At 46.2% G+C, this 27,531-nt stretch overlaps 1 protein-coding gene across 2 annotated transcripts in view; it reads right to left on the bottom strand.

The window, feature by feature from the left end:
• The window catches only part of vwf (von Willebrand factor), a 102,136-nt gene that overhangs the window by 38,673 nt on the left and 35,932 nt on the right, over positions 1–27,531 (bottom strand). For both annotated transcript variants that reach the window (XM_078419903.1, XM_078419902.1), the window contains exons 22-33: positions 26,334–26,480; positions 22,181–22,321; positions 21,979–22,077; positions 21,015–21,171; positions 19,290–19,448; positions 18,180–18,312; positions 9,914–11,244; positions 8,921–9,040; positions 6,109–6,252; positions 5,362–5,505; positions 1,260–1,421; positions 725–771 (exon numbers count right to left, since the gene is read on the bottom strand). In XM_078419903.1, the coding sequence (XP_078276029.1) occupies positions 725–771; positions 1,260–1,421; positions 5,362–5,505; positions 6,109–6,252; positions 8,921–9,040; positions 9,914–11,244; positions 18,180–18,312; positions 19,290–19,448; positions 21,015–21,171; positions 21,979–22,077; positions 22,181–22,321; positions 26,334–26,480 (2,784 nt within the window). The remainder of the gene's footprint in view (positions 1–724; positions 772–1,259; positions 1,422–5,361; positions 5,506–6,108; positions 6,253–8,920; positions 9,041–9,913; positions 11,245–18,179; positions 18,313–19,289; positions 19,449–21,014; positions 21,172–21,978; positions 22,078–22,180; positions 22,322–26,333; positions 26,481–27,531) is intronic.

Raw genomic sequence — 27,531 nt, forward strand, 5'->3', positions numbered from 1 at the left:
CATCTCAGTTCTAAATGGCCTACCCTTTATTCTTAAACTGTGGCCCCTTGTTCTGGACTCCCCCAACATTGGGAACATGTTTCCTGCCTCTAACGTGTCCAACCCCTTAATAATCTTATACGTTTCGATAAGATCTCCTCTCATCCTTCTAAATTCCATATCAAATCAATGCAGAGGGTTAGAAACACTGCCATGATTTTAGGAAACAGGATCCAAAATATATATATTTTTAAATGTTAGGTGTCCATTAACCCAGAACATAACACTGTACAGCACAAAAATAGGCCCTTTGGCTCACAATGTCTGTGCTGAACATAATTCCAAGTTAAACCACTCTCCTCGGTCTGCCTGTCATGCATATCCCTCCATTCCCCCTCACACTTCAAAGCTACTCTTTGATATTTTCACCCTGAGGAAAAAAGGTTCTGACTGTCTACCCTATCTATGCCTCTCGTCATTTTATATACTTCTATCAGTTTACTCCAGAAAAAACCCAATATAAGTTTGTCCAGACTCTCTTTATAGCTAATACCCTCTAATCAAGACAGCGTTGAGGTAAATCTCCTCTGCATCCTTTCCAAAGCTTCCACATCCTTCCTGTAATGGGGTGACCAGAACTACACACAATACTCCAAATGAGGCTGAACTGTAACGCTGAGGAAATTGAGACTAGCTGGCAGTCTGGAGACAGAGACGAGAGCAACAGCATTGAGCCATGGTCTACCTGTCGTCGATTCCCATTTTCATCGATGCATGTCTGGGGAGAAATCACTGCAAAAGAAAGAAAACTGTAAGAAACTCAGCATGCATTGCTGCAATAATCAATGCATCAAGTTTATTCTTCATTCATCAGTGCCGCTTGGTAATATAGTGCCTTACATTCCATTCCTCCTCTTCCCTCCTTACTGACACCCTTTTGTCTCTTTTTCACTTTCAGCCTTTGTCACTTTTACTCCACCCATCTGCAATCACCCCCTCCCCTGTGTCCACCGACCACTTGCCAGGCTTTGTCCCAGCCTCGCCCCTCTTTTCCTGCTTTCTCCCCCCTACTCCGTCAGTCTGAGGATGGAGCCCAACCCGAAACATCGTCTGTCCATTCTCTCCACGGATGCTGCCTGACCCGCTTAGTTCCTCCAGCACTTTGCGTTTTTGCTACAGATTCCAGCCTCTGCAGTTTCTCCGTTCCCAGGTTTATTCTTTACTTGTTGCACCCTAGCACTGTTCACGAGAAATCAAAATTAAAAACTCGTGAGACTCACCCGTGCAGACTTTTTCTATGAAGTCGTTGCTGAGTTCCACCATCATAGGCAGTACCTCCATGTCACGCAGCTCAACGATGTTTTTTGGGTTGGGCCCAGCCAGGCTTAGAAGTTGTTGCTTATCATATTTCCTACCCATTCCTATCGGGATCACCGTAACACCTGGGGTGGAAGGAAGTTACTTTAACATTGGATCTTTCATGACTTTTGGGACTTCCCAAGGAAGCAAAGTATCTCCGATAATACCAATAGAAAGTGCACAAATTATAATGTTACCTGTAATTTGTGTTTTATTCACTCAGAGGGTGGTGGGTACATGGAACGAGCTGCCAGAGGAGGTAGTTGTGGCAGATGCAGTAATAGCATTTAAAAGACATTTGGACAGGTACATGGAAAGGACATGTTTAGAGGGGTATGGGCCAAACGTAGGAAAATGCGACAAGCTTAGATGAGGCATCTTGCTGGCCAATAGTGAATTAAATCCTCTTGCAGTATTCCGTGTGACAATTGCAATTACTTTGTTCCATTAAAAACATTGTCAAAGAAACAAAATTGTTCTAAATTTGGATTGAAAATCTGTTTTATTATTTGTTAAGTACAAACTAATATTTTAAAAATCATTCAGTCTGCTTGAAGGAAAAAAATGGTATGTTTGCTTTATTATTATGTTAAACGACAAACAAACATTTTATGAAACCAAATATTTGCGATTTCTGATGCTACAGACAGTTTATCAGTGAAGCAAATTTAAGAAAAAACAAAGTTGTTGGAGGTTGGGGGGACACTCGATAGTAGTGTGGAAAATTATGTGAGGCGTAGATAGGGTAGACAGTCAGAACCTTTTTGCCAGGTCAAAGACTAGAGGGTATAGCTTTAAGGAGAGAGGGACAAAGTTTAAAGGAGATGTACGAGGCATGTATTTTACACAAAGGGTGGTGGGTGCCTGGAACACGTTACCAAGGGTGGTGGTGGAAGCAGATACGATAGAAGCGTTTAAGGCTTTTAGATGGGCACATGGATATGCAGGGAATGGAGGGATATGGATCACATGCCGACAGAGAAGATTAGTATAACTTGGCACCATGTTGGGCACGGACATTGTGGGCCGAAGGGCCTGTTCCATTGCTGTACCTTTCCATGTTCTATTTTCTGTGCATTTAAACATCTCTTGTCTTACTGTGATGCAGAGTAAGACTATTTGGCCCATCAGATCCATGCCAGCCCCTGGAAGAGCAATTCCAACGAATACACTCTCCTTATTTCCCTAGCTCAGAAATATTTGGTTTAATAAAATCGTCATAGCCAAAGAAATAATCCTGCAGTGTGTCGGAAACATAGACGTGTTCATTCATGCAACACATCCCACAAAGAAACCACACGATATTGGCCGTGAAACCATAATTTCATAAGTGATAGGAGTAGAATTAGGCCATTCGGCCCATCAAGTCTATGCCATTCAATCATGGCTGATCTATCTTACCCTCTCAAACCCATTCTCCTGCCTTCTCCCCATAACCCTTGATATCTGTACTAATCAAGAAATCTATCTATCTCTGCCTGTGAAAGTGAAAATGTTTGAGGAATACGTGATGGCTGTGTCATAGCCCCTCACTTACTCCTCTGAAACATCTATTACCCTTGGCCGTCTCACCAGCATAGTCAAGGACGAGTTGCACACAGCCACCCCCTCTTCTGCCTTCTCCCATCAGGCAAAAGCTACGTATGGAAGTGTGAAAACGCACACCTCCAGATTCAGGGACAGGTTCTTCCCCGCTGTTATCAGGCAACTGAACCATCCTACCACATCCAGAGAGCAGCCATGAACTACTACCTACCTCATTGGAGACAGTCAGACTACCTTTGATTGGACTTTACTGGCTTCATCTTGCACTAAATGTTATTCACGTTATTCCCTTTACCATGTGTGACTGTGGACGGTTCAATTGTAATCAGAAACATAGAAACATAGAAAATAGGTGCAGGAGTAGGCCATTCGGCCCTTCGAGCCTGCACCGCCATTCAATATGATCATGGCTGATCATTCAGCTCAGTAGCTGTACCTGTCTTCTCTCCATACCCCCTGATCCCTTTAGCAAAAAGGGCCACATCTAACTCCCTCTTAAATATAGCCAATGAACTGGCCTCAACTACCTTCTGTGGCAGAGAATTCTACAGACTCACCACTCTGTGTGAAGAAATGTTTTCTCATCTCGGTCCTAAAAGACTTCCCCCTTATCCTTAAGCTGTGACCCCTGGTTCTGGACTCCCCCAACATCGGGAACAATTTTCCCGCATCTAGCCTCTCCAACCCCTTAAGAATTTTATATGTTTCTATAAGATCCCCCCTCAGTCTTCTAAATTCCAGCGAGTACAAGCCCAGTCTATCTAGTCTTTCCTCATATGTAAGTCCCGCCATCCCAGGGATCAATCTGGTGAACCTTCTCTGTACTCCCTCTAAGGCAAGAACGTCTTTCCTCAGGTTAGGAGACCAAAACTGCACACAATACTCCTGGTGCGGTCTCACCAAGGCCCTGTACAACTGCAGCAGAACCTCCCTGCTCCTAAACTCAAATCCTCTTGCTATGAATGCCAACATACCATTCGCTTTCTTCACTGCCTGCTGCACCTGCATGCTTGCTTTCAATGACTGGTGCACCATGACACCCAGGTCACGTTGCACCTCCCCTTCTCCCAATCGGTCACCATTCAGGTAATACTCTGCTTTCCTGTTCTTGCCGCCAAAGTGGATAACCTCACATTTATCCACATTATATTGCATCTGCCATGCATTTGCCCACTCGCCTAATCTATCCAAGTCACTCTGCAGCCTCCTAGCATCCTCCTCGCAGCTAACACTGCCACCCAGCTTCGTGTCATCCGCAAACTTAGAGATGTTGCATTCAATTCCCTCGTCCAAATCATTAATATACACTGTAAATAACTGGGGTCCCAGCACTGAGCCTTGCGGTACCCCACTAGTCACTGCCTGCCATTCCGAAAAGGACCCGTTTATTCCTACTCTTTGCTTCCTGTCCGTCAACCAATTTTCTATCCACCTCAACACTGAACCCTCAATACCGTGTGCTTTAAGTTTGTACACCAATCTCCTATGTGGGACCTTGTCGAAGGCCTTCTGAAAGTCCAGATATAACACATCGACTGGTTCTCCCTTATCCACTCCACTAGTTACATCCTCGAAAAATTCTATAAGATTCGTCAGACATGATTTGCCTTTGGTAAATCCATGCTGACTTTGTCCGATGATTTCTCCACTTTCCAAATGTAATGCTATCACATCTTTAATAACTGACTCTAGCATTTTCCCCCACTACCGATGTTAGGCTAACTGGTCTATAATTCCCCGTTTTCTCTCTCCCTCCCTTTTTAAAAAGTGGGATTACATTAGCTACCCTCCAGTCCTCAGGAACTACTCCAGAATCTAAAGAGTTTTGAAAAATTATCACTAATGCATCCACTATTTCTGAGGCTACTTCCTTAAGCACTCTGGGATGCAGCCTATCTGGCCCTGGGGATTTATCTGCCTTTAATCCATCATGTATTGCCTTTCCACTTACTGGTTAGCAGGCAGCAAAAGCTTTTCACTGTACCTAGAATAATGAAAGACTTAGATAGAGTAGATGTGGAAAGGAGGTTTCCACTGGTGGGAGAGTCTGGGACCAGAGGTCATAGCCTCAGAATTTTAGAAAGGAGGTGAGGAGGAACCTCTTTAGTTAGAGGGTAGTTAATCTGTGGAACTCATTGCCACAGAGAGCTTTGGAGGCCAAGCTAGTGGATAATGTTAAGGCAGAGATAGACAAAGTCTTGATCAGAACGGGTGTCAAGGGTTATGGGGAGAAGGGAAGAAAATGGGATTAGGAGGCAGAGATCAGCCATGGTTGAATGGCGGAGTAGACTCGATTGGCCGAATGGCCTAATTCAACTATAACTTGTGAACTTGTGGAAACCTGGGTACACGTGACAATAAACTAATAACTAATGATTAAAACCGGCGGAGGAACAGCCAGGGCCTTAGTGTAACTGAGAGGTAGCACCTGCTTTGAAGCATGGTCTGGCTTCAGTGCAATAAACTAGCGTGACGTACCTGAGAGGGTGGCGTCCCTCGATGCCAGTACAACATCATCCATGGACCTGCCGGCGACTATCACCACGGCGACCTTTGGTACGCCAGCCCTTGCTCCATTTGCCTCAGTTATGCCATTCTGCACAGCAAAGGTGAGTGCCATTCCTACAGAACGTTACAAAGACATTACCAGGGCCCGCTCCCCCGTTCCCAAACGCGAATTTCAAGACGCGTCAAATGCCAAAATCGTATGTCTGAAAAATTCAAGGAATTAAGCTGGAAAGAGTGCAGAGAAGATTCGCAAGGATGATGCCAGGACTCGAAGGCTGAGCTACGGGGGGAGGTTGGGCAGGCCAGGACTTTATTCCGTGGAGCGCTGGAGGATGAGGGGTGATCTTACAGAGGGGGAATAGATAAGGGGAATGCACAGTCTTTCACCGAGAGTAAGGGAGTCAAGAAGCAGGAGGCATGGATTTAAGATGGGAGGGAAATGATTTAAGAAGTACCCGAGGAGCAACCTTTTTCCACCCAGAGTGTGGTGGGTATATGGAACGAGCTGCTGGAGGAGGCTGGTACTGCATTTAAAAGACATTTGGACAGGTACATGGGTAGGAAAGGTTTAGAGGGATATGGGTCAAAGCACAGGGAGGTGGGACGAGTGTAGATGAGCATCACGATCCGCATGGGGAAGTTGGGCTGAAGGGCCAGTTTCCGTGCTGTACAACTCTATGACTAGAGGGTGGGACTTTAACACTGCAGCATCTTTACCTATCTGACTTGGCCCAGGCTCTCTTTGCTGGATACTGTCGATCACATCCAAAAGTCTCTCCTTTTCCTGGTTTCTGTTGAAGGTGAGCTCCAGAGTATTGCCGCTGCCGTACTGCAGGATGGAGATACGGGTCGCATCTGGCCCTGCGACTCGAGGAAGGCGACAAAAACAGTTGCAAAGTACAGCTTTTTCTAGACTGTGTCCAGCAAGCGAGATGTACAAACAACACTAGAACAACAGTGGAGCTTCAAAAATATCACAGGTCATTTTAAACTGGAGAGTGAGCCTTCCTCCCTCCCTCCACCCTCCCTCCACCCTCCATCCACCCACCCTCAATCCTCTACCAACCCTCCCTCCCTATCTACCCTCCCTCCCTCCCCCAATCCTCCACCCTCACTCCCTATCAACCCTCCCTCTCTCCCCCAATCTTCCACCCTCCCTCCCTGTCTACCCTCCCTCCTTCCCCCAATCCTCCAACCCCCCCTCCCTGTCTACCCTCCCTCCCTCCCCCAATCCTCCACCGTCCCTCCCTCCTCCATCTCCCTTCACCCACTGTCCCTCCTTCCCTCCGTCCCTCCTGTACCCTCCCTTCCACCTCTACCCTCCCCAACTACCTCCACCAACCCACCCCGCCCTCACCAATCTTGGTTTCAACTCTTGCAAGTTTGCAGGAAGGGCCTGATGGACACAGCAAGGCTGAATGACCCCCTTCCTTGTTACATATTTTAAAGACTCTATGACCATCCTAAAGGGTGGCCATTGTAACCACGGTTCCCCGGATGAGGAAGTCAGGTAGCTTAAAAGAGGAATGGAGAATGGTTCCATCAGGTAAGTTGGGGGTATATTGATGGAAGCAAAATTGTTGATAAATGCAGATTAATTTTTAATTGAGATGCATGCTGGCACCTTTTTGTCTTAAAGAAAACACACTGTTGCACACTGTCAATGCGATGGTAGAAATATAGAAACATAGAAAATAGGTGCAGCAGTAGGCCATTCGGCCCTTTGAGCCTGCACCGCCATTCAATATGATCATGGCTGATCATCCAACTCAGTATCCCGTACCTGCCTTCTCTCCATACCCCCTGATTCCTTTAGGCACAAGGGCCACATCTAACTCCCTCTTAAATATAGCCAATGAACTGGCCTCAACTACCTTCTGTGGCATATAATTCCACAGATTCACCACTCTCTGTGTGAAAAAAAACGTTCTCATCTCGGTCCTAAAAGACTTCCCCCTTATCCTTAAACTGTGACCCCTTGTTCTGGACTTCCCCAACATCGGGAACAATCTTCCTGCATCTAGCCTGTCCAACCCCTTAAGAATTTTGTAAGTTTCTATAAGATCCCCCTCAATCTTCTAAATTCCAGTGAGTACAAGCCGAGTCTATCCAGTCTTTCTTCATATGAAAGTCCTGCCATCCCAGGAATCAATCTGGTGAACCTTCTCTGTACTCCCTCTATGGCAAGAATGTCTTTCCTCAGATTAGGAGACCAAAACTGTACGCAATACTCCGGGTGTGGTCTCACCAATGCCCTGTACAACTGCAGCAGAACCTCCCTGCTCCTATACTCAAATCCCCTCGCTATGAATGCCAACATACCATTCGCTTTCTTCACTGCCTGCTGCACCTGCATGCCTACTTTCAATGACTGGTGTACCACGACACCCAGGTCTCGTTGCATCTCCCCTTCTCCTAATCGGCCACCATTCAGGTAATAGTCTGTTTTCCTGTTCTTGCCACCAAAGTGGATAACCTCACATTTATCCACATTATACTGCATATGCCATGCATTTGCCCACTCACCTAACCTATCCAAGTCACGTTGCAGCCTCCTAGCATCCTCCGCACAGCTAACACTTCCCCCCAGCTTCGTGTCATCCGCAAACTTGGAGATGTTGCATTCAATTCCCTCGTCCAAATCATTAATATATATTGTAAATAGCTGGGGTCCCAGCACTGAGCCTTGCGGTACCCCACTAGTCACTGCCTGCCATTCTGAAAAGGACCCAAGGCAGGGATGGCAGGGATGATTACTCAGACTGGATGAGAGAATCTACCTTAATGTCTTGTCTGGAAAAGAATTTTCCACAACACAGTTTTGCAAGTGGCAAGTTGTGCCGGTTTCACTATTAGTTCATTTTACCGCCTTGATTTTTTTTTTACCAGGGACGTGCCACGCGACGGAGCCGAATGACCAGCGAGGCACCGAGAACAATCTGGCATGCGGGAGGAGGGGGGGCTGCACGCAACTGGGCAGGGGCCACCGAGATTGGAGAGAGGCCCAGTGAAGGGCCACTAAGATCCCAGTTGGGGACCCATCGGGGGGGCCATTAGGATCGAAGAGGGGACCGCCAAGAACAATAGACAATAGACAATAGGTGCAGGAGTAGGCCATTCGGCCCCTCGAGCCAGCACCACCATTCAATGTGATCATGGCTGATCATTCTCAATCAGTACCCCATTCCTGCCTTATTCCCATACCCCCTGAGGGGATCGAAGAGGGTAGGGGACCGCCGAGAACAAAGTGGGACCTGGCGGGCTGCCTGCGGCCATGTGTGATGGCAGGCCCGGTTCGCCGCTGTGAGGAGATAAGACGGTACTGAGAACTTTTGAAACTTTGTCGCGCCGGAAACGTGGTACTGTCCGGGAGAAGTCTGCTGTATGGTTTTACATGCGAAAAAAACCCAAAGAATTTCACAGTGCTGAGGTGCACATGACAAAAAAAGTATCATCAAATCATTGATGGAATCCTGCTTGGATCAGTAGCTTGTTCTCATTTGCAAGGCTGCCCCTTTCCTCCACTGACCTGCGTTCACCTTCCGCGTGAATGATTTCACAAAGCTCTTCATTTCCTCAAACTTGGTCTTTCCCACATTGTCGCTGCCGTCGAGAAGGATGATGATATCCATTGGTTCGGCGCACAGACCTGCAGGGAAGTGGCAGAATTATACTCTTGCTCCAAACATTCTGCGTGCAATCCTGAGCGAGCGGTCAACTCATTTTGGAAGACATTCCTCTGTGAAACGTTCATGAATGACTTTCATTCCAAAGTGTTCTAAGGAGCACCACACACCTCAGCAAGACTCTGCGATTGAATTGAAAGATACAGCATGAAACAGGCCCTTTGCCCCACCAAGTCCACACCGCCCATCGATCACCAACACTAGTTCTACGTTATCCCACTTTTGCATTTACTCACTGCACATTGCCAACCAAGGTGCCCCCCCCCCCGTCTACGCTAGTCCCACCTAAACCGTGTTTGGCCCATTCCCCTCTGAACCTTTCCTATCCATGTATGTGTCCAAATGCCTTTTAAATGATGTTAAATAGTACCTGTTCACAAAATGCTGGAGTAACTCAGCAGGCCAGGCAGCATCTCAGGAGAGAAGTTAAATAGTACCTGCCTCAACTACCTCCTCTGGCAGCTGGTTCCATATACCCACCACTCTCTGTGTGGAAAGATATACCCCTCAGATTCTTCTTAAATCGTTCCCCTCCCAACTTAAACATAGAAACATAGAAACATAGAAAATAGGCCCAGGAGTAGGCCATTCGGCCCTTCGAGCCTGCACCGCCATTCAATATGATCATGGCTGATCATCCAACTCAGTATCCTGTACCTGCCTTCTCTCCATACCCCCACCTCTGCCTTCTGCTTCTTGATTCCCCTTCCCTGGGTAAAAGATAAAGCAACTTTGGTGGACCATAAACAGGTTAATGGTTTAATGTGCAGTAAATTAAAGGTGAATTTAAATAGAGCCATAAGTTGTCTCCATAGTTGGGTTACTGATCATCTCACCTGCTTGGGGCATGATTGGGCCTGTCGTGGTGGCTGGAGTTGATGGAATGGGCTGGCAACACTGCTGGTAAACTCTGTTGGTGATTTCAGTGATGTGCTGGTAGGTGGTGTGCACGATGGGGGGTGGGAATATGTCGACATTGATGTAGGGGCCCACCAGAATAGGGATCAGCTTCACTTGCCGCTCCGTGACCGTGTTGAAGGGGTTGGTGATGTTGTCTGTGGGAGGGTTGCTGGTGATCATGAATACCAGGTCGGGGGCCTCCTCCCTGTTGTGGGTGTTGAGCGTGGTCTCGATCACGTGCTGCAGAGCCTTGCCCGTGTTGGTCAGCTTCCCTCCGTGGTAGTGCATCCTCCTGATTCTCTCATTCACCTCCCAGCGCCTCTGGGTGGCGGTGAAGACTAACTCCTCGCTCACCGTGTCTGCGTACTGGACGACAGTCACGTGCGCGGGCTCTACCGTCACCTGGATCTTTTCGATCATCTTAATGACAAATTCTTTGGTCTTGTTGAAGTTGTCCTTTCCCACCTTGTCCGAGGCCTCCAGCAGGAAGACCACCTCCCGACCCGTCTCCTTGCCGGGCGTTGGGGTGGGGAGCATGTGTGCGGCTGTGGCAGGCACGGTCCTCGCTGTTGTTGTTGGAGGTGCAGGGGGCGGGGGACTGGCCCCACGACTGCACATGTAGTCCAAGATGCTCTTCGTGGCCTCCTTCAGGTCAGCAACGTCTTTCAAAAAGAACGACTTCCCTCCGGGGGACTTGTCTGTGATCATGCCTACTCCCTTCTGGTCGATCGCTGCCCCAATGCCCAGTGTGATCACCGTCACCTTTTTCTTGCTAATGAAATGCAGGGGCTTTTTGTCCACGGTGGAGAAGGCACTTGCGGTCACAAGTATGGCCACTTTGGGCACTTTCTTCCTCGAGTCCTTTCCAAACACAAGAACTGACGTGTACTTCAGAGCTTCTCCCAGGTTAGATTTGGAACCGCCGATGTAGCCCATCGTCCTCACCAACATCTTCAGTTCCCTTACACTCTTCTTCTCCCACAGGTCAAACTGCTTGCTGATGCGCGAGTGGAACTGCAGAAGGGCCACCCGGATGTTGGACTGGCCAATCTGCATCTGCTCCATCATGGACAGTACAAACCTCTTCACGTCCTCAAACTCGCTCCTGGAGAAGGACCTGCTGCCGTCGACCACGAACACCAGCTCCATTACCCTGTTGCAACCGTTGACCACTTTGGGCGTTTCCTCTGACTGCATTGGGAAAGCCTCCTGGGTTGGAACTGGCCCGGGGCAGTCTGTGCAAAGCAAGGACGTTCCAACGCAATGGCTGGGGAAGCACGGTGGAAGAGAAAGAGTGTATGTTACAGATTGAATCACCAGTTAATGCACCACCACTTACACCGCTGCAAATATCATCAGAGACTCACACCACCCTGGCCACGCTCTCATTTCAATGACCACCGGGAAGAAGGTACAGGAACAGCTTCTTCCCCACAACCATCAGGCACTTGAACACCAACCTCAACTGTGGTTATGGATTGTCTTTGATTGCACTAAGGACTTGGGGGGGGGGGGGGGGGGGGTTTGCACCAGTATTGGCATTACTGTTTTATTGTATTTTTGTTTACGTGTTTTGCGATTGTAGGCCTGGTAAACCTCAGCAAGTAAGAATGGCATTGCCCCACTGTCAGTGCATGTGAAAAGTAAACACTCGTGATTCTTAGAAAAGTCATAAAATCCCATACATGCAAACATTGCCGCAATGGGGATTTACACAATTGCTGTTCCCACAGGCTGGAGTCTGTTGATTGGTGCTGTCCATGGCCCCTGGTCTTTCACCACCTGATCTGGTCTTCGTCAGGAGAACATTAACAAACACCTCGGACAAACACCTGGCCCGAGACTTGAGTCCAGCCAGACTGGGAGATATCCTGGAGTATTAGGCGTTCACTAATGACTTTGAATTCACTTTTTGTTTTAGAAGTTAGATGCTATTATAAACATTTTCTGGTAAACCCACCAAGTTTAAGGAGAGTGCAAGATATGGGACCCTAATGAGTTTAATGGGAATGAGGATCCTGTAAGTTTAAAGGGACATCACCGGGTCACATCACCCGTTGTACAAGATACTGAACCTATGGGATTTTCAAAGAGTCGGGAGGTGGATTGTTGGAGTTTCATGGTGGTACTGAGCCAGCCGTGTCGGCCACAGCTCAGAACAGGGTGTCTCGTCACAGTGGCCCAATAGGTGTAGCTGTTCGCCTCTTTCAGCTCCCTGTTTGCTGGGAAATGTCTCATCCAGGCAGGGGCGTGATTGATAGAATTAGCTCGGTGGTGGGGAGGTAGCAGGCATCTGGCAATCCAGTGCTGCTCACAGTGGAGGATATCTCAGCAATTCTCAGCTGTACATCTTTACACACCCTAAATACAGACACAAGTGCTTACAAATGTACGCAGCAGCACATACACACATACACGGTCACAAATGTATATGTTAGTACACACACATATTAACGCACACAGAGACACAGGCTTACAAAGGTATATATCAGCACACACACACACACGTCAATACATTTGTGAGCGTGTTACACAGGCTAGCGTCTGTTCACGAATGCTGTCCACAGTCCCTGGTCTTTCTCCACCTGATCTGGTATTCATCAGTACATGATTACTAATGTACAGTATATATTAGTACACACACACACATAACACACACTCACATGCCTACAAACGTATATATTAGTATACACACACACACTAACACACATGCACATACAAACATAAACATTAACACTTGGTTACAAATGTATCGGTACATATGCACATTGACACACACCAATGCTTATAAATGTACGTATCAGTCTACACACTAATACCTGAACACATGTACACTAACGGGTACACACACACACAGACATGCTTACAATTGCACATATCAGTACACACACACAAATTGACACACAAGGTTACAAATTCATACATCAGTACATACAGACACAAATTGCCACAAACACACACAGACACCAAATAAAAAATTATTAAAATGATGCTAATTAACCATTTAAGAATTCATATCGTTATTATTAAAAATTATTTTTATGAGACTTAAAGGTATTGAATATCACTTAGCGTTTTTGTGGTGTATTTACGATTTGAGTTTTTGTGTTTTGGCAGCTGAGCCTTGCCGTAGTTCCGGGTATAAAGCATTGTGGGATACCTGTATTAGAGCTGGTGGTGTTGAAGTAAAGCGGCCATATGTTGTATGCTAACCCGTCTCACTCGTCGATTCTTATCATAATACACCACAGTTAAAGTTGGCGACGAGGATAAAACAAGCAGAAAATGCCTATCATAGGTTCCATAGGGGAGTTCGCCCCGAAGTCGGAGTCTTGGTCGGCGTATGTGGAACGTTTAGAGCAGTTTTTTGAGGCTAACGACATTGTAGAGGAGAAGCAAGTGGGTACTCTGTTAAGTGTGATGGGAGCATCTACATATGGTCTGTTAAGGAACCTGGTGCAGCCGCTGAAGCCAAAAGATAAGTCCTACGGCGACATTGTGAACATTTTAATGACTCATTTTGAACCCAAGCCATTACTTATCGCGGAGAGATTCCGCTTTAACCGATGCAACCAGCGGGCGGACGAGTCTGTGACCAGTTACGTTGCGGAGCTGAAACAGTGTGCAGTTAACTGTGAGTTTGGAGCGACGTTGAACGAGACGCTTCGTGACCGTTTTGTCAGTGGGATTTGTAACGAGGCAAGCCAGCGCCGGCTGTTGTCGGAGTCCAACCTGACTTTTGCACGGGCATTTGAAGTCGCCCTCAGCATGGAGACTGCGGAGAGAGACACGCAGCAGCTGTGGGGACACGAGGTACGTCCGAACCAAGTGCATAAAGTGGATGCGCACACGGCTAAGCAAACGGGGAGGAACTGCCACAGATGTAACGGCAAAAATCACAGCCCACAGGTGTGTCGCTTTAAAGACGCAAAGTGTTACAACTGTGGTAAAACCGGGCATATTAAAAGGGCATGCAGAGGAAAAGTGGCGGCGGCACCGACACAGAGCAGATATAAACGACAGACTGATAAAAACACAAAGTATGTGGAGGCAGAAGAAATAGTGTTGCCCATGTTTTCATTAGTAAATGGCAACAACTGTAAACAAGCATACCGGGCATGTTTTGTGGTTAATGGCAAAGAAGTCAAACTAGAAATTGACACCGGAACTGCCATGAGCATTATCTCAGAGGAGCTGTTTCAGACCACCTTTTTAAAGCAACCACTTAAAACACACACAGGGGAGGTTATTCCTGTGTTGGGACAGTTTGAAGCCACTGTCAGCTATGAGAGTCAGAGTGAGCAGCTACCAATGATTGTGGTAAAGGGAGCAGGACCAGCTTTGTGTGGAAGGAACTGGTTAAAAAAGCTCACCTTAAACTGGAAAGAAATTAAACATGCCAGTGACAAGTCTCATCAGGAAGACATAAAGCATATTAAGGAAATGCCTCACCTGACATCAATACAGGATGTACTGGAGTTACACTCTGAAGTGTTTAAAGATGAACTTGGCACTCTGCGTGATGTCAAAGCAACAATTCTGGCCCGCCCAAAGTTTTGCAAAAGCCGCCCACTGCCATTTGCCATGAAAGCACGGGTGGAGGCTGAATTGGACCGACTGGAAAAGGCCAACATAATTACTCCAGTCAAACATAGTGAATGGGCAGCACCCGTTGTTCCTGTTGAAAAAAAGGACCATACCATTCGTCTGTGTGGAGATTACAAACTCACTGTAAACCAAGCTGCCACCACAGAGACTTATCCCTTGCCACGGATAGAGGAGCTGATGGCAACCCTCAGTGGAGGAACAGTGTTTTCAAAGATCGACCTCGCCTCAGCGTACCAGCAGGTACTTCTGGAGGATGAATCAAAAAAACTGTTGACCATTAACACACACCGAGGCTTATTTGTCTATAACAGACTGGCTTTTGGTGTGAGCGCAGCACCCTCCATCTTCCAAAGAATCATGGAGAACCTCATGAAAGATCTGGATGTAGTGGTGTATCTGGATGATCTCCTCATCACAGGAAAAACTGAACAAGAGCATCTGCAAAACCTGCATAAAGTGCTACAGAGACTGCTGGAGAGCGGACTGAGAGTCAGGGAGTCAAAGTGTGAGTTTGGAAAGAAACAAATCGAATACTTGGGTCATGTGTTAAACAGCCAGGGCATTCAGCCGTCACCGGAGAAAGTCAGAGCAATAAAGGATGCACCAGCCCCCACCTGTGTGAAAGAGCTGAGAGCTTTCTTGGGACTAGTGAATTATTATGGACGGTTCATGCCCAACCAAAGCACCGTGCTTGCTTCCCTGTACAGGTTGCTGAAAGACCAGGTGTCGTGGGAGTGGAAAAGTCGAGAGCAGAAAGCTTTTGACAAGTGCAAATCGCTGCTCACAAGTGACAAGATCCTGGTGCACTATGACCAAAAGCTTCCTCTCACTCTGGCCTGTGACTCCTCAGCGTATGGCATTGGAGCTGTCATACAACACAAAATGCCTACAGGGGAGGAGCGCCCCATCACCTTCTCATCACGCACATTATCCCCTGCTGAGAAGAAATATTCTCGGATTGAGAAAGAGGGACTGGCGCTCATTTTTGGTGTAAAGAAGTTTCACCAGTACCTGTGGGGGAGGAAATTCAAACTTGTGACTGATCACAAACCCCTGCTAACACTGTTTGGAGAACACAAAAGCCTGCCCACCATGGCTGCAGCTCGAATCCAAAGATGGGCAATGATTCTCTCTGCCTATGATTATCACATTGAGTACTGTGCTTCAGAGAAACATGGTAATGCAGATGGCCTCTCAAGAGTTCCGCTGCCTGACACAAACGACGCAGGGACCACAGCCGTCACTGACAGCGTATACACACTGTTAACTGAACATCTTGAGCAGGCTCCACTGAACGCAGACCAAGTGGCACGTGCAACACGCACAGACAACGTGTTGTCAAAGGTGCTGAAATTTGTCATGGACGGCTGGCCTGCTGAAGTGGATGAGACTCTGAAAGCTTTCCACACGTGTAGATGTGAACTTTCAGTAGAGCGAGGATGTGTCCTGTGGGACACCAGAGTGGTGATTCCTGAAAAATTGAGAAAAACTGTGTTAAAGGAGCTGCATTCTGGCCATCCAGGAATTGTGAAAATGAAAGCACTAACACGCAAGTACGTGTGGTGGCCTAAAGTTGATGCAGAGGTGGAGCAAGTTTGCAGAGCATGTGAGTCATGTCAATTGGAGCAGAGGATGCCTCGTCAGGTGCCTTTGCATCCATGGGAATTTCCTGGCCAGAGCTGGAAAAGACACACATAGACCTTGCTGGTCCATTTTTGGGACACACTTTCATGTTGGTGGTGGATGCTTACTCCAAGTGGTTGGAGGTGTTTAAAATGTCTAGCATCACATCACAAGCCACTATCACACGACTGAGAAGACTGTTCGCAGCTTATGGATTGACGGAGCACATTGTCACGGATAATGGAACGCAGTTCACGTCAGAGGAGTTTAAAAACTTCATGCAGCAGAATGGAATCCTTCATTCTACAAGTGCTCCTGGTCACCCTGCCTCGAATGGCCTGGCAGAACGGTACGTTCAGTCATTCAAGGGTGGAATGAAAAAGCTGACACACACCGCAATGGATGTGGAGGACAGGGTCTCCCTCTTTTTGGTGCAGTATCGCACCACACCAAACTGCACTACTGGTCAGTCACCCGCTGACCTGTTTCTGAACAGACACGTGCGCACCCGTCTGGATTTCATCCGTCCGGACACAGCAGCCGCTGTTCGTAAAAAACAGTACAAGCAGAAGTTTCACCATGACCTCCGTGCAGCAGACAGGTGTTTCTCAGTGGCTGACCCAGTGTATTTATACAATACGGCTGGGGGAGGACGCAAATGGATTCCTGGAGTCATAGTGGAACAAACAGGACCGGTGTCTTACAAAGTACAAGGAGGAGACACCGACATCACCTACAGGAGACATGGAGATCAGCTGAGATTCAGAGTCATGGGAGATGGACTGGATCAGGACACTGAAAACTCAACCACTGACACTTCTGCACCGAGCCAACCCGCACAGCCGGAGGACATGTCATCATGCAGCGAGCCAGGGACTGTGGACAGTACAGCTGCAGCTGCTGCGCCTCTGAGTCCACGCCGATCATCAAGGGTCAGGAAGCCTCCAGACCGCTATGTCCCTTAAGCTTCATTAAAAAAAAAAAGGAAATGTTCGGCATGAAGGACTGTTTAGTTGTTTAAGTTGTTTTCATTAATATGAACACACAGATGGACTGAGACATGTTAAAACTACAAGAGGGTCTCTAGTGATAACAAGTAACTTTGCATAGTAGTAACTTTGAGAATGGTTATTGTTAGTAATAAGGCACTTGCTAATTTCAGTTATTTATGATTACCTTCATTTTTAAAAGGGGGTAATGTGGTGTATTTACCATTTGAGTTTTTGTGTTTTGGCAGCTGAGCCTTGCCATAGTTCCAGGTATAAAGCATTGTGGGATACCTGTATTAGAGCTGGTGGTGTTGAAGTAAAGCGGCCATATGTTGTATGCTAGCCCGTCTCACTCGTCGATTCTTATCATAATACACCACTGTTTTATCATTTGTTTTAGTTTTAATCTTAATCTTAAATTAGTGATCCCAAACAGTACAAATAAAGAACTGCAGATTCCGATTTACAAATAAAGACAAAGTGCTGGAGTATCTCAGTGGGTCAGACAGCATCTCGTGAGATCATGGATAGGTCATGTTTCAGGTTGGCACCGTACTTCAGACTGATTGTTTGGTGGGAGGTGGGGGGGGGGGGAGAGGAGGGGGGGAAGAAAGTTGGCAGAAAAGAAAGGGTGGGACAAAGTCTGGCAGGTAATAGGTTGCCATAAGTGAGGGGAGAAGAGGGGTTTTTGTTTAGGCAGATGTTTGGACTGAGGTACTCCAACACTTTGTGTCTTTTTTTGTAATCCCAACCAGTAGCCCAGTCATAAGGAATAGGAGTGGAATTAGGCCATTCGGCCCATCAAGACTACTCCGCCATTCAATCATGGCTGATCTATCTCTCCCTCCTAACCTCATTCTCCTGCCCTCTACCCATAACCTCTGACACTGGTACTAATCAATAAATTGGTACACACACACACACACAACCAGTGAGGTGCGTGTGGGAGGGTCAGCAGAGCAGACTGAGGGAGAGAGCCTACCAGTTTTGGCAGTGGTCGGTTCCGTTGTTGACCACGATCATCTGTCCATCTGCGATGTGCCGTCCTTCATGGACACAAACTGGGCACAATCCAGGATCGACGCAAATCTGTGAACTTTCATCCAGTATTTTTCCTATACATTAGTGCAAAAGAAAAAGATAAATGGTTCTGCTGCCGACCACTTGTCAAATCATTCGGTTCAGGTCAATTTAAAAAGCTGTAGAAACTTACATAGAAACATAGAAAATAGGTGCAGGAGGAAGCCATTCATTGTGATCATGGCTACTCGTCCCCAATCAATACCCCGTGCCTGCCTTCTCCCCATATCCCTTGAGTCCACTAGCCCCTAGAGCTCTATCTAACTTCCTTTGATTTCCACCTACATTCCTACCTCTAGCTTCAGAAGTCAGAACTCTTCAATCCTTTTGTCTCACACCTTCTGTTTATTTTATTCTGCTTTTAACAATATGCTGCCTTGCCACAGATCAGTGACTGAGTCGCACAGCGTGAAAGCAGGCCCTTCGGCCCAACTTGTCCATGCCGACTAAGATGCCCCATCAATGCTAGTCCCACCTGCCCATATTTGCCTCATTACCCACTAAAACATTCCAATCCATGTATCTGCCCAAACGTCTTTTAAATGTTGCTATCGTATCTGCATCAACTACCTGCTCTGTCAGCTCATTCCATTATACCCACCATCCTCTGTGTGAAAGAGTTGCTTCTCAGGTTCCTATTAAATCTGTGACTGATTCTGTTGCGTATATTTGTACTGTTGCTGCTGAATCTGAAAGTGGGTGAAATCCAGACTGGGTGATCGAGTGACACAGCACGGAAACAGGCCCTTCAGCCCAGCTCGTTCATGCCAACCAAGATGGCCCATCTACAGTAGTCCAATTTGTCAGCAATTTCCCCCATATCCCTCTGAGCCATTTCCTATCCACGTCCCAGTTCAAATGTCTTTTAAATATTGCTGTGGTACAATAATGTTGTTATATGGTGGTCTTTGTGATCATTGTGAATGGTGAGGATGAAACGACAGTATCTGAGATTTTTCCATAGTTCAAAGCAGGTGCTACATTTGACGCCACGATTCTTCTCCAAACCAACCTGCGGGACAATATGCGTGGCATCCTTCCACACACGTGACAGGGCAGTCGTCCTGGCGTGGGTGCTGGCAGGTGCGTGGGCAGGCGGGAGCACACACGTTGTATCTCCACTCACACACGTGTTCTGCGTGTCCATCGTTTCGTTCATCACAACTCATGGCTGCAACGGGCAGGAATAGAACACCAGTCATCATATCACATCACATCCCAGCAGTGTGCCAGCTATCGGCCATGGGGGTCAAAGCTTACAATGAACAGGTCTCCATTGAACCCCAAACCAGAACAGCAAACAAATAAAGGGGGGATTAATGGAGGCTGGAATCTCCCCCACCGGAATAAAAGATTCACGACTTAAAATTGTTCGATTTACAACACAGAACATTGGACAGTACAGCACAAGAACAGGCTCTTCGGCTCACAATGCCTGCATCGAACATGATGTCAAGACCATCCCTTATCTACCCGCACGTGATCCATATCCCTTCATCTCCATGTGTCTATCCAAAGGCTTCTTAAACACAACGTATCCGTCTCCACCACCTGCCCTTTTGGACAGCGTGTTCCAGGCACCCACCACCTACTGTGTAAAAAAGATGCCCCTCAGCATCTCCTTTAAACTTTGCCCCTCTCACTTTAAAGCTATGCCCTCTAATATTTGATGAAATAATCTCTCCCTATGCGTTGAATGTGGTGCTCCAATCAATTCTGGTGCCACGGACAGATAACAAAGGAAATCGTGTATGTCTTTGGATGAATTTGGTTTCAAAGAATTTTCATGAGTTATCTTCAAAATATCCCACTCCCAACTCATCTGACAATAATATTTACTTTAAGAACAATCAGGAATTGCTTTGCCAACTTGGAGTGGCAACAACCTCCTGTAGTTTGTTGCCAATATCAGCCATGGTCGTCGAGCTTGAGACAAGTTTGGGAACAACAAGTGATTCTAATTTAAGCAGGATTCCTGATCCCAAAACTGAGCTGAGCCACTGACAATTGTGGAGTTCAAGTCAATGGTTATTTTGAAGGTGGAGATTGGCAGATTCTTGATTAGTACGGATGTCATGGGTTATGGGGAGAAGGCAGGAGAGTGGGGTTGAGAGGGAAAGATAGATCAGCCATGATTGAATGGCGTAGACTCGATGGGCCGAATGGCTTAATTCTGCTACTATCACATGAACTGAAGGCCCAGAGGAGGGTCACGAGAATAATCACAGGAAGGATTGGGTCAACATATGATGAGCATTTGAAGACACTGGACCTGTACCTACTGGAGTTTAGAAGGATGAGGGATGACCTCGTTGAAACGTACAGAATAATAAACGGCCAGGATAGAGTGGATGTGGAAAGGATGTTTCCACTAGTGGGAGAGTCTGGGACTAGAGGTCATAGCCTCAGAATTAAAGGGTGTACTTTTGGGAAGGAGATGAGGAGGAATTTCTTTAGTCAGAGTGTGGTGAATCTGTGGAATACATTGCCACAGACGGCTGTGGAGGCCGTTGAGGATATTTTTAAGACAGAGATTGATTGATCCTTGACAGGTGTCAGGGATTGTGAGGAGAAGGCAGGGGAGTGGGGTTGAGAGGGAGAGATAGATCAGCCATGATTGAATGGCGGAGTAGACATGATGGGCCGAATGGCCTAATTCTGCTCCTATGGCATATGGACTTATTTCTTTGCGTCTCTGTCAGGAGCTGGTTATTCTGCAGCTTCCCAGTTTACTTACGACACAGGCTGTCAGTCCTCCACTGGACCAGCATGCCCCGCTGAGCACACTCATGTGCGTAGGCCGCGATGGCATTGCACAGGCAGAGGCACTCTCCCATGGAGTCACAGGAACAGGTGTCGTACACGCAGATCTCCCAGAACGGCAGAGGGTCGATCTGACAAAACATACCCGCACAATTACAGCATGGACGCCTTCAACCCGCACATCAGGAAAGGCACAGGTCTCTCCCCCATCTCCTTTCACAGGCATAAAATACAAGAACAACATTGAAAAGACATTTGGACTGGTACACGGACAGAAAAGGTTTAGAGGGATATGGGCCAAAGACAGGCAGGTGGGACTAGTGTAGATGGGGCATCTTGGTCGCCATGGACAAGTTGGGCCGAAGGGCCTGTTCCTGGTGAGTGGCAATAATTGCACGTTCAAGCTATCTTATAGAGTCATAGTCATCGAGTGCTACAGTGTGGAAACAGGCCCTTCGGCCCAACGTGCCCACACCGGCCAACATGTCCCAGCTAAACTAGTCCCACCTGCCAGCATTTGGTCCATATATCCCTCTAAACCTGTCCTATCCATGTACCTGTCTTACTGTTTCTTAAACGTTAGAATAGTCCCAGCCTCAACTATCTTATCTGGCTGTTGTTCCATACACCCACCACCCTTTGTGTGAAAAAGTTACCCCTCTGATTCCTATTAAATCTTTTTCCCTTCACCTAGAACCTATGTCCTCTGGTCCTCAATTCCTCTACTCTGGGCAAGAGGCTCTGTGCATCTACCCGATCTATTCCTCTCATGATTTTGTACACCTCTCTAAGATCACCCCTCATCCTCCTGCGCTCCAAGGAATAGAGACTCAGCCTACTCAACCTCTCCCTATAGCTCACACCCTCTAGTCCTGGCAATAACTCTCTTTTTCTGGCCATGGCCTTGTTCACCCATGTTCGGAAGGATTCTCACTCACCAGCTTTGCACACTCGCTGAACAGGTTACTCTTGATAAGGTCGCAAGAGTTCTCAACCATTGCTTGCTTCAAACTGTTTCCGCTGCACGGAGCGGGTGCCTGGGAAGTGAAAGAAGTGTGAGAAGAATCAGCTTGAGACAACTCTTACTCTAACGCACCCTGCTAACAGGACGGCAACATAGGAACGGGGTCGAGCGATTACCTGGATGGAATCAGCACACAAATGTTTCACCGTCCATGAATTCCCAAAGTCAAAGGGGTCAACTTCAAGTTGGTTTGCACTGCTCAGAAGATCATTATTTTTATTTCCATCGAAATTACCGCACAATCCACAGACTTTACCCTATTTCAGAGAGTAGGAGTTTGAAGAAAGCAAATGACATTCGTTTGCATAAAATTGCAGTTAATATAGATAATTTCAGTTGAAATATAATAGGAATTTTAACGTATTGTCTATCACAGTGTTATAGAACACAGAACCGTACAGCACAGGAACAGGCCCTTTGGCCCACAATGTCTGTGCCAAACAGGATGCCAAGTTAAACTAAGCGTTATGCTGGCAAATTATTCTAAACTTTAAATATTTCTCGGTTAACTTATTTTTTTAACAAAAGTTTGGTTTAACATATATAACATATAACATATAACAACTACAGCATGGAAACAGGCCTGTCCGGCCCTACCAGTCCACGCCGACCATTCTCCCTGACCTAGTCTCATCTACCTGCACTCAGACCATAACCCTCCAATCCCCTCCTATCCATATACCTATCCAATTTACTCTTAAATAATAAAATCGAGCCAGCCTCCACCACTTCCACCGGAAGCCCATTCCATACAGCCACAACCCTCTGAGTAAAGAAGTTCCCCCTCATGTTACCCCTAAACCTTTGTCCCTCAATTCTGAAGCTATGTCCCCTTGTTGGAATCTTCCCCACTCTCAAAGGGAAAAGCCTACCCACGTCAACTCTGTCCGTCCCTCTCAAAATTTTAAAAACCTCTATCAAGTCCCCCCTCAACCTTCTACGCTCCAAAGAATAAAGACCCAACCTATTCAACCTCTCTCTGTAGCCTAAGTGCTGAAACCCAGGCAACATTCTAGTAAATCTCCTCTGTACCCTCTCCATTTTGTCGACATCCTTCCTATAATTTGGCGACCAGAACTGCACACCATACTCCAGATTCGGCCTCACCAATGCCCTGTACAATTTCAACATTACATCCCAACTTCTATACTCGATGCTCTGATTTATAAAGGCAAGCATACCAAACGCCTTCTTCACCACCCTATCCACATGAGATTCCACCTTCAGGGAACAATGCACAGTTATTCCCAGATCCCTCTGTTCCACTGCATTCCTCAATTCCCTACCATTTACCCTGTACGTCCTATTTTGATTTGTCCTACCAAAATGCAGCACCTCACACTTATCAGCATTAAACTCCATCTGCCATCTTTCAGCCCACCCTTCCAAAAGGCCCAAGTCTCTCTGTAGACTTTGAAAATCTACCTCACTATCAACTACTCCACCTATCTTAGTATCATCTGCATATTTACTAATCCAATTTGCCACACCATCATCCAGATCATTAATGTAAATGACAAACAACAGTGGACCCAACACAGATCCTTGGGGCACTCCACTAGACACTGGCCTCCAACCTGACATACAATTGTCAACCATTACCCTCTGGTATCTCCCATTCAGCCATTGTTGAATCCATCTTGCAACCTCACTATTAATACCCAACGATTTAACCTTCTTAATCAACCTTCCATGTGGAACCTTGTCAAATGCCTTACTGAAGTCCATATAGACAACATCCACAGCCTTGCCCTTATCAATTTCCCTGGTAACCTCTTCAAAAAATTCAAGAAGATTAGTCAAACATGACCTTCCAGGCACAAATCCATGTTGACTGTTTCTAATCAGGCCTTGATTATCCAAATAATTATATATATTGTCCCTAAGTATCTTTTCCATTAATTTTCCCACCACAGACGTCAAACTAATAGGTCTATAATTGCTAGGTTTACTTTTAGAACCTTTTTTAAACAAAGGCACAACATGCGCAATGCGCCAATCTTCCGGCACCATCCCTGTTTCTAATGACGTTTGAAATATTTCCGTCATAGCCCCTGCTATTTCTGCACTAACTTCCCTCAATGTCCTAGGGAATATCCTATCAGGACCTGGAGACTTATCCACTTTTATATTCTTCAAAAGTGTCCGTACCTCCTCTTCTTTAATCCTCCTAATTTCCATCACTACTCTACTTGTTTCGCTTACCTCACATAATTCAATATCCTTCTCCTCGGTAAATACCGAAGAAAAGAAATTGTTTAATATCTCCCCCATTTCTTCCGGCTCAGCACATAGCTGTCCACTCTGACTCTCTAATGGACCAATTTTATCCCTCACTATCCTTTTGCTATTGACATATCTGTAGAACCCCTTGGGGTTTACTTTTACATTACTTGCCAAAGCAGCCTCATATCTTTTTTTCGCTTTTCTAATTTCCTTTTTAAGATTCCTTTTACATTCTTTATATTCCTCAAAAACCTCATTTACTCCCTGCCGCTTATATTTATTGTATATCTCCCTCTTTTTCCGAACCAAGTGTCCAATTTCCCTGGAAAACCACGGCTCTTTCAAATTATTATTCTTTCCTTTCCACCGAACAGGGACATAAAGACTCTGTACTCTCAAAATTTCACCTTTAAATATCCTCCATTTCTCTATTATATCCTTTATTAGTCTAGTTTATTTGTCATTCCACTCCTTACAGATCATGCAACGAATGGGACGAAACAGGGGGCCTCCCAGAGTGGGGGCCATAGTGCAATACAAATGTAAAACAGAGACAGGGAATGACAGTGCAGTACAATACCATACATAAAGATTAAAAGGTAGTGACAGCGCACATTTTAGAAGTATTTGGAAACTGATAAGAAGGGAAAAAATAGGAAGGAATGGACAATGATGGAAAAATGATTCATTGTGTTTGCAGAGAGCTGCTTCAGAATCTTTAGATTAAATGGCCCAAAGTGAATTATGATTACAGCAATAAAACAATGAATTGTACAAGTATATTTGTATGCCGCCTGATGTTTGATTTCATTATATAGAATTGCACAATATGTGAAAGGAATGATAACTATAACATAAACACATGCTAATGTCCTCACTTGACTGTTCTCTCCAAACTCAAAGACTTCTAACCACTCCCTGGTTAAAGTACTTTATTCCAAATTCCTTATTAGATTTATTAGGTTCCAGCTTATTTTTGCAGACACTAATTTTGGCACTCCCTGTACGTGAAAACATTTTCTCTCTATCTGCCTTTGATAATTTCCATTTAGTCATTTATCTGTCTTTTATTGTCTTGAGACTATTACTGTAACCACTTCCACATAAAAGTACAATTTCCCGACTGTTCTCCCCAACGTCAAAGTGGTTGGCATTTGGTTGTGGCTGATTGTAAGGCAGTGTTTTAAATGGTCTCTAGTTGTTTTACAGAAAATAAATGAAAGAGTAAGTTTAGTGAAGGAATGGATGGGTGGAAGACTGAAGGAAGAAGGGGAGGAGAGAAGAGGAGAAAGGAAGGAGAAATGGAGGGAAGAAATAAAACAGGAAGCGGTTTAAGAGGCTTTTAGATCAGTTGTAGTTTTAGTTTATTGTCATGTGTGCCGAGGTTCAGTGAAAAGCTTTTGGTGCGTGCTAACCAGTCAGCGGAAAGACAATACATGATTACAATCGAGCCATTCAGAGTGATAATGGATACATGATAAGGGAGTAACATTTAGTGCAAGATAAAGCCAGTAAAGTCCGATCAAAGATATTCTGAGGGTCACCAATGAGGTAGATAGTAGTTCATGACTGCTGTCTAGTCGCGGTAGAATGGTTCAGTTCCCTGATAGCGGCTGGGAAGAAACTGTCCCTGAATCTGGAGGTGTGCGTTTTCACACTTCTGTACCTTTTGCCCGATGGGAGAGGGGAGAAGAGGGAGTGGCCAGGCTGCGATGGGCAGGGGTGCTGTGCTGCCGGAGCTCACCGGAGCGCCGCTCCAGCCCCTCTGGAAAAAGAAGCCAAAAATAAACAGCGGGGACTTTTAATTAGCGGGGAATTTAACAGCGGCCGCTCCCGGCACCAGTGACAGCTCCGACACCTAAAACATTAGCACTTCAACACTGGCGATGGGTATGCAGGGAACAGGAGGGGATATGGATCATGTGCAGGCAGAGGAAATTAGTTTATCCTGGCATCATGTTCGGTACAGACATTGTGGGCCAAAGGGCCTGTTCCTGTGCTCTACTGTTCGATGTTCCAAGTAAATCACTGAAGTCTACTTACCTTGTACTGCCCCTTCATTTGTACGGAGATGCGAGTGCCTTTGTCCCACATGATAGAAATCTCTTTACCCAGTACTATTATGTAGTAAAGACCAGAATTTAATATCTGCAAGTCTTCTCCATTATTAAATGGCTTTTTGACAAACACCTAATCAAAAAAGATTAAGATTATCAGTGAAGAAATAAAAGTCTAAGTGTTGTCGTTCACGTTTATTATTATTGTCACGTGTACCAACCTTACAAGCTTTTGTTTGCTTGCCATCCAATCAATACTACACTTATATCCAATCAATATTGCTATCCAATCCATACTATACTATTATACAATCCAATTAATATCATAGAGTAGAAACAAGAATATAGATGCTGGTTTACCAAGAAACGATACAAAGTGCTGGAGTAACAGGCAGGCAGCATCTCTGGAGGACATGGATAGGTGAAGTTTCAGGTCTGGACCCTTCAGAACCTGAAGAACGTCTGAAGATGGGTCCTGGCGCAAAAGGTCATCTATCCATGTGCTCCAGGAATGCTGCCTGACCCGCTGAGTTACTCCAGCACTTTCCAATTCATACTATACATAAATACAATGCACCTATACACAAGGACAACAGGAAGAGTGAAGAGACAAAATACCAGAGTGCAGAATATAGTGCTGCCGCATTGTACCGTTAAGCCCCTGTCCCACTTAGGCGATTCTTTAGGCAACTGCTGGCGAATGTCATAGTTGTAGCAGGTCGCCGAAAAGCCGGCGACTGGAACCCCCCCCCCCCCTAGGACAATGTCTACGACAAGCTACAACAACCTACCACCTAGTCGACGTCAAGCTACGGCAAGCTACCGACAACCGGCGACCCAATCGTCACGACTTAGGACGTCCACCTACGACCGCACCTACGACAACCTACGACCACACAGGCGACAACCTTCATCAACTGAAGTCAACCTACGTCTACCCGGGACAAGCTACGACAAGCTACGACCCTGTCGGCGACAACTGAAGACAATTCACGTCATTTTGGCCTCCGGTTTTGACGCCGGTACCTGACGCCGGTTGACATAGGTAGTCGCCAATGGAATTCACTGAAGTCGGCACCGGCGACAACCTACGTCACCTGGTGACAACCAACAACAGCAATAGACAATAGACAATAGGTGCAGGAGTAGGCCATTCAGCCCTTCGAGCCAGCACCGCCATTCAA

This window comes from Rhinoraja longicauda, chromosome 23 (genome assembly GCF_053455715.1).
Source record: "Rhinoraja longicauda isolate Sanriku21f chromosome 23, sRhiLon1.1, whole genome shotgun sequence".
NCBI classification, from domain to species: domain Eukaryota; kingdom Metazoa; phylum Chordata; class Chondrichthyes; order Rajiformes; family Arhynchobatidae; genus Rhinoraja; species Rhinoraja longicauda.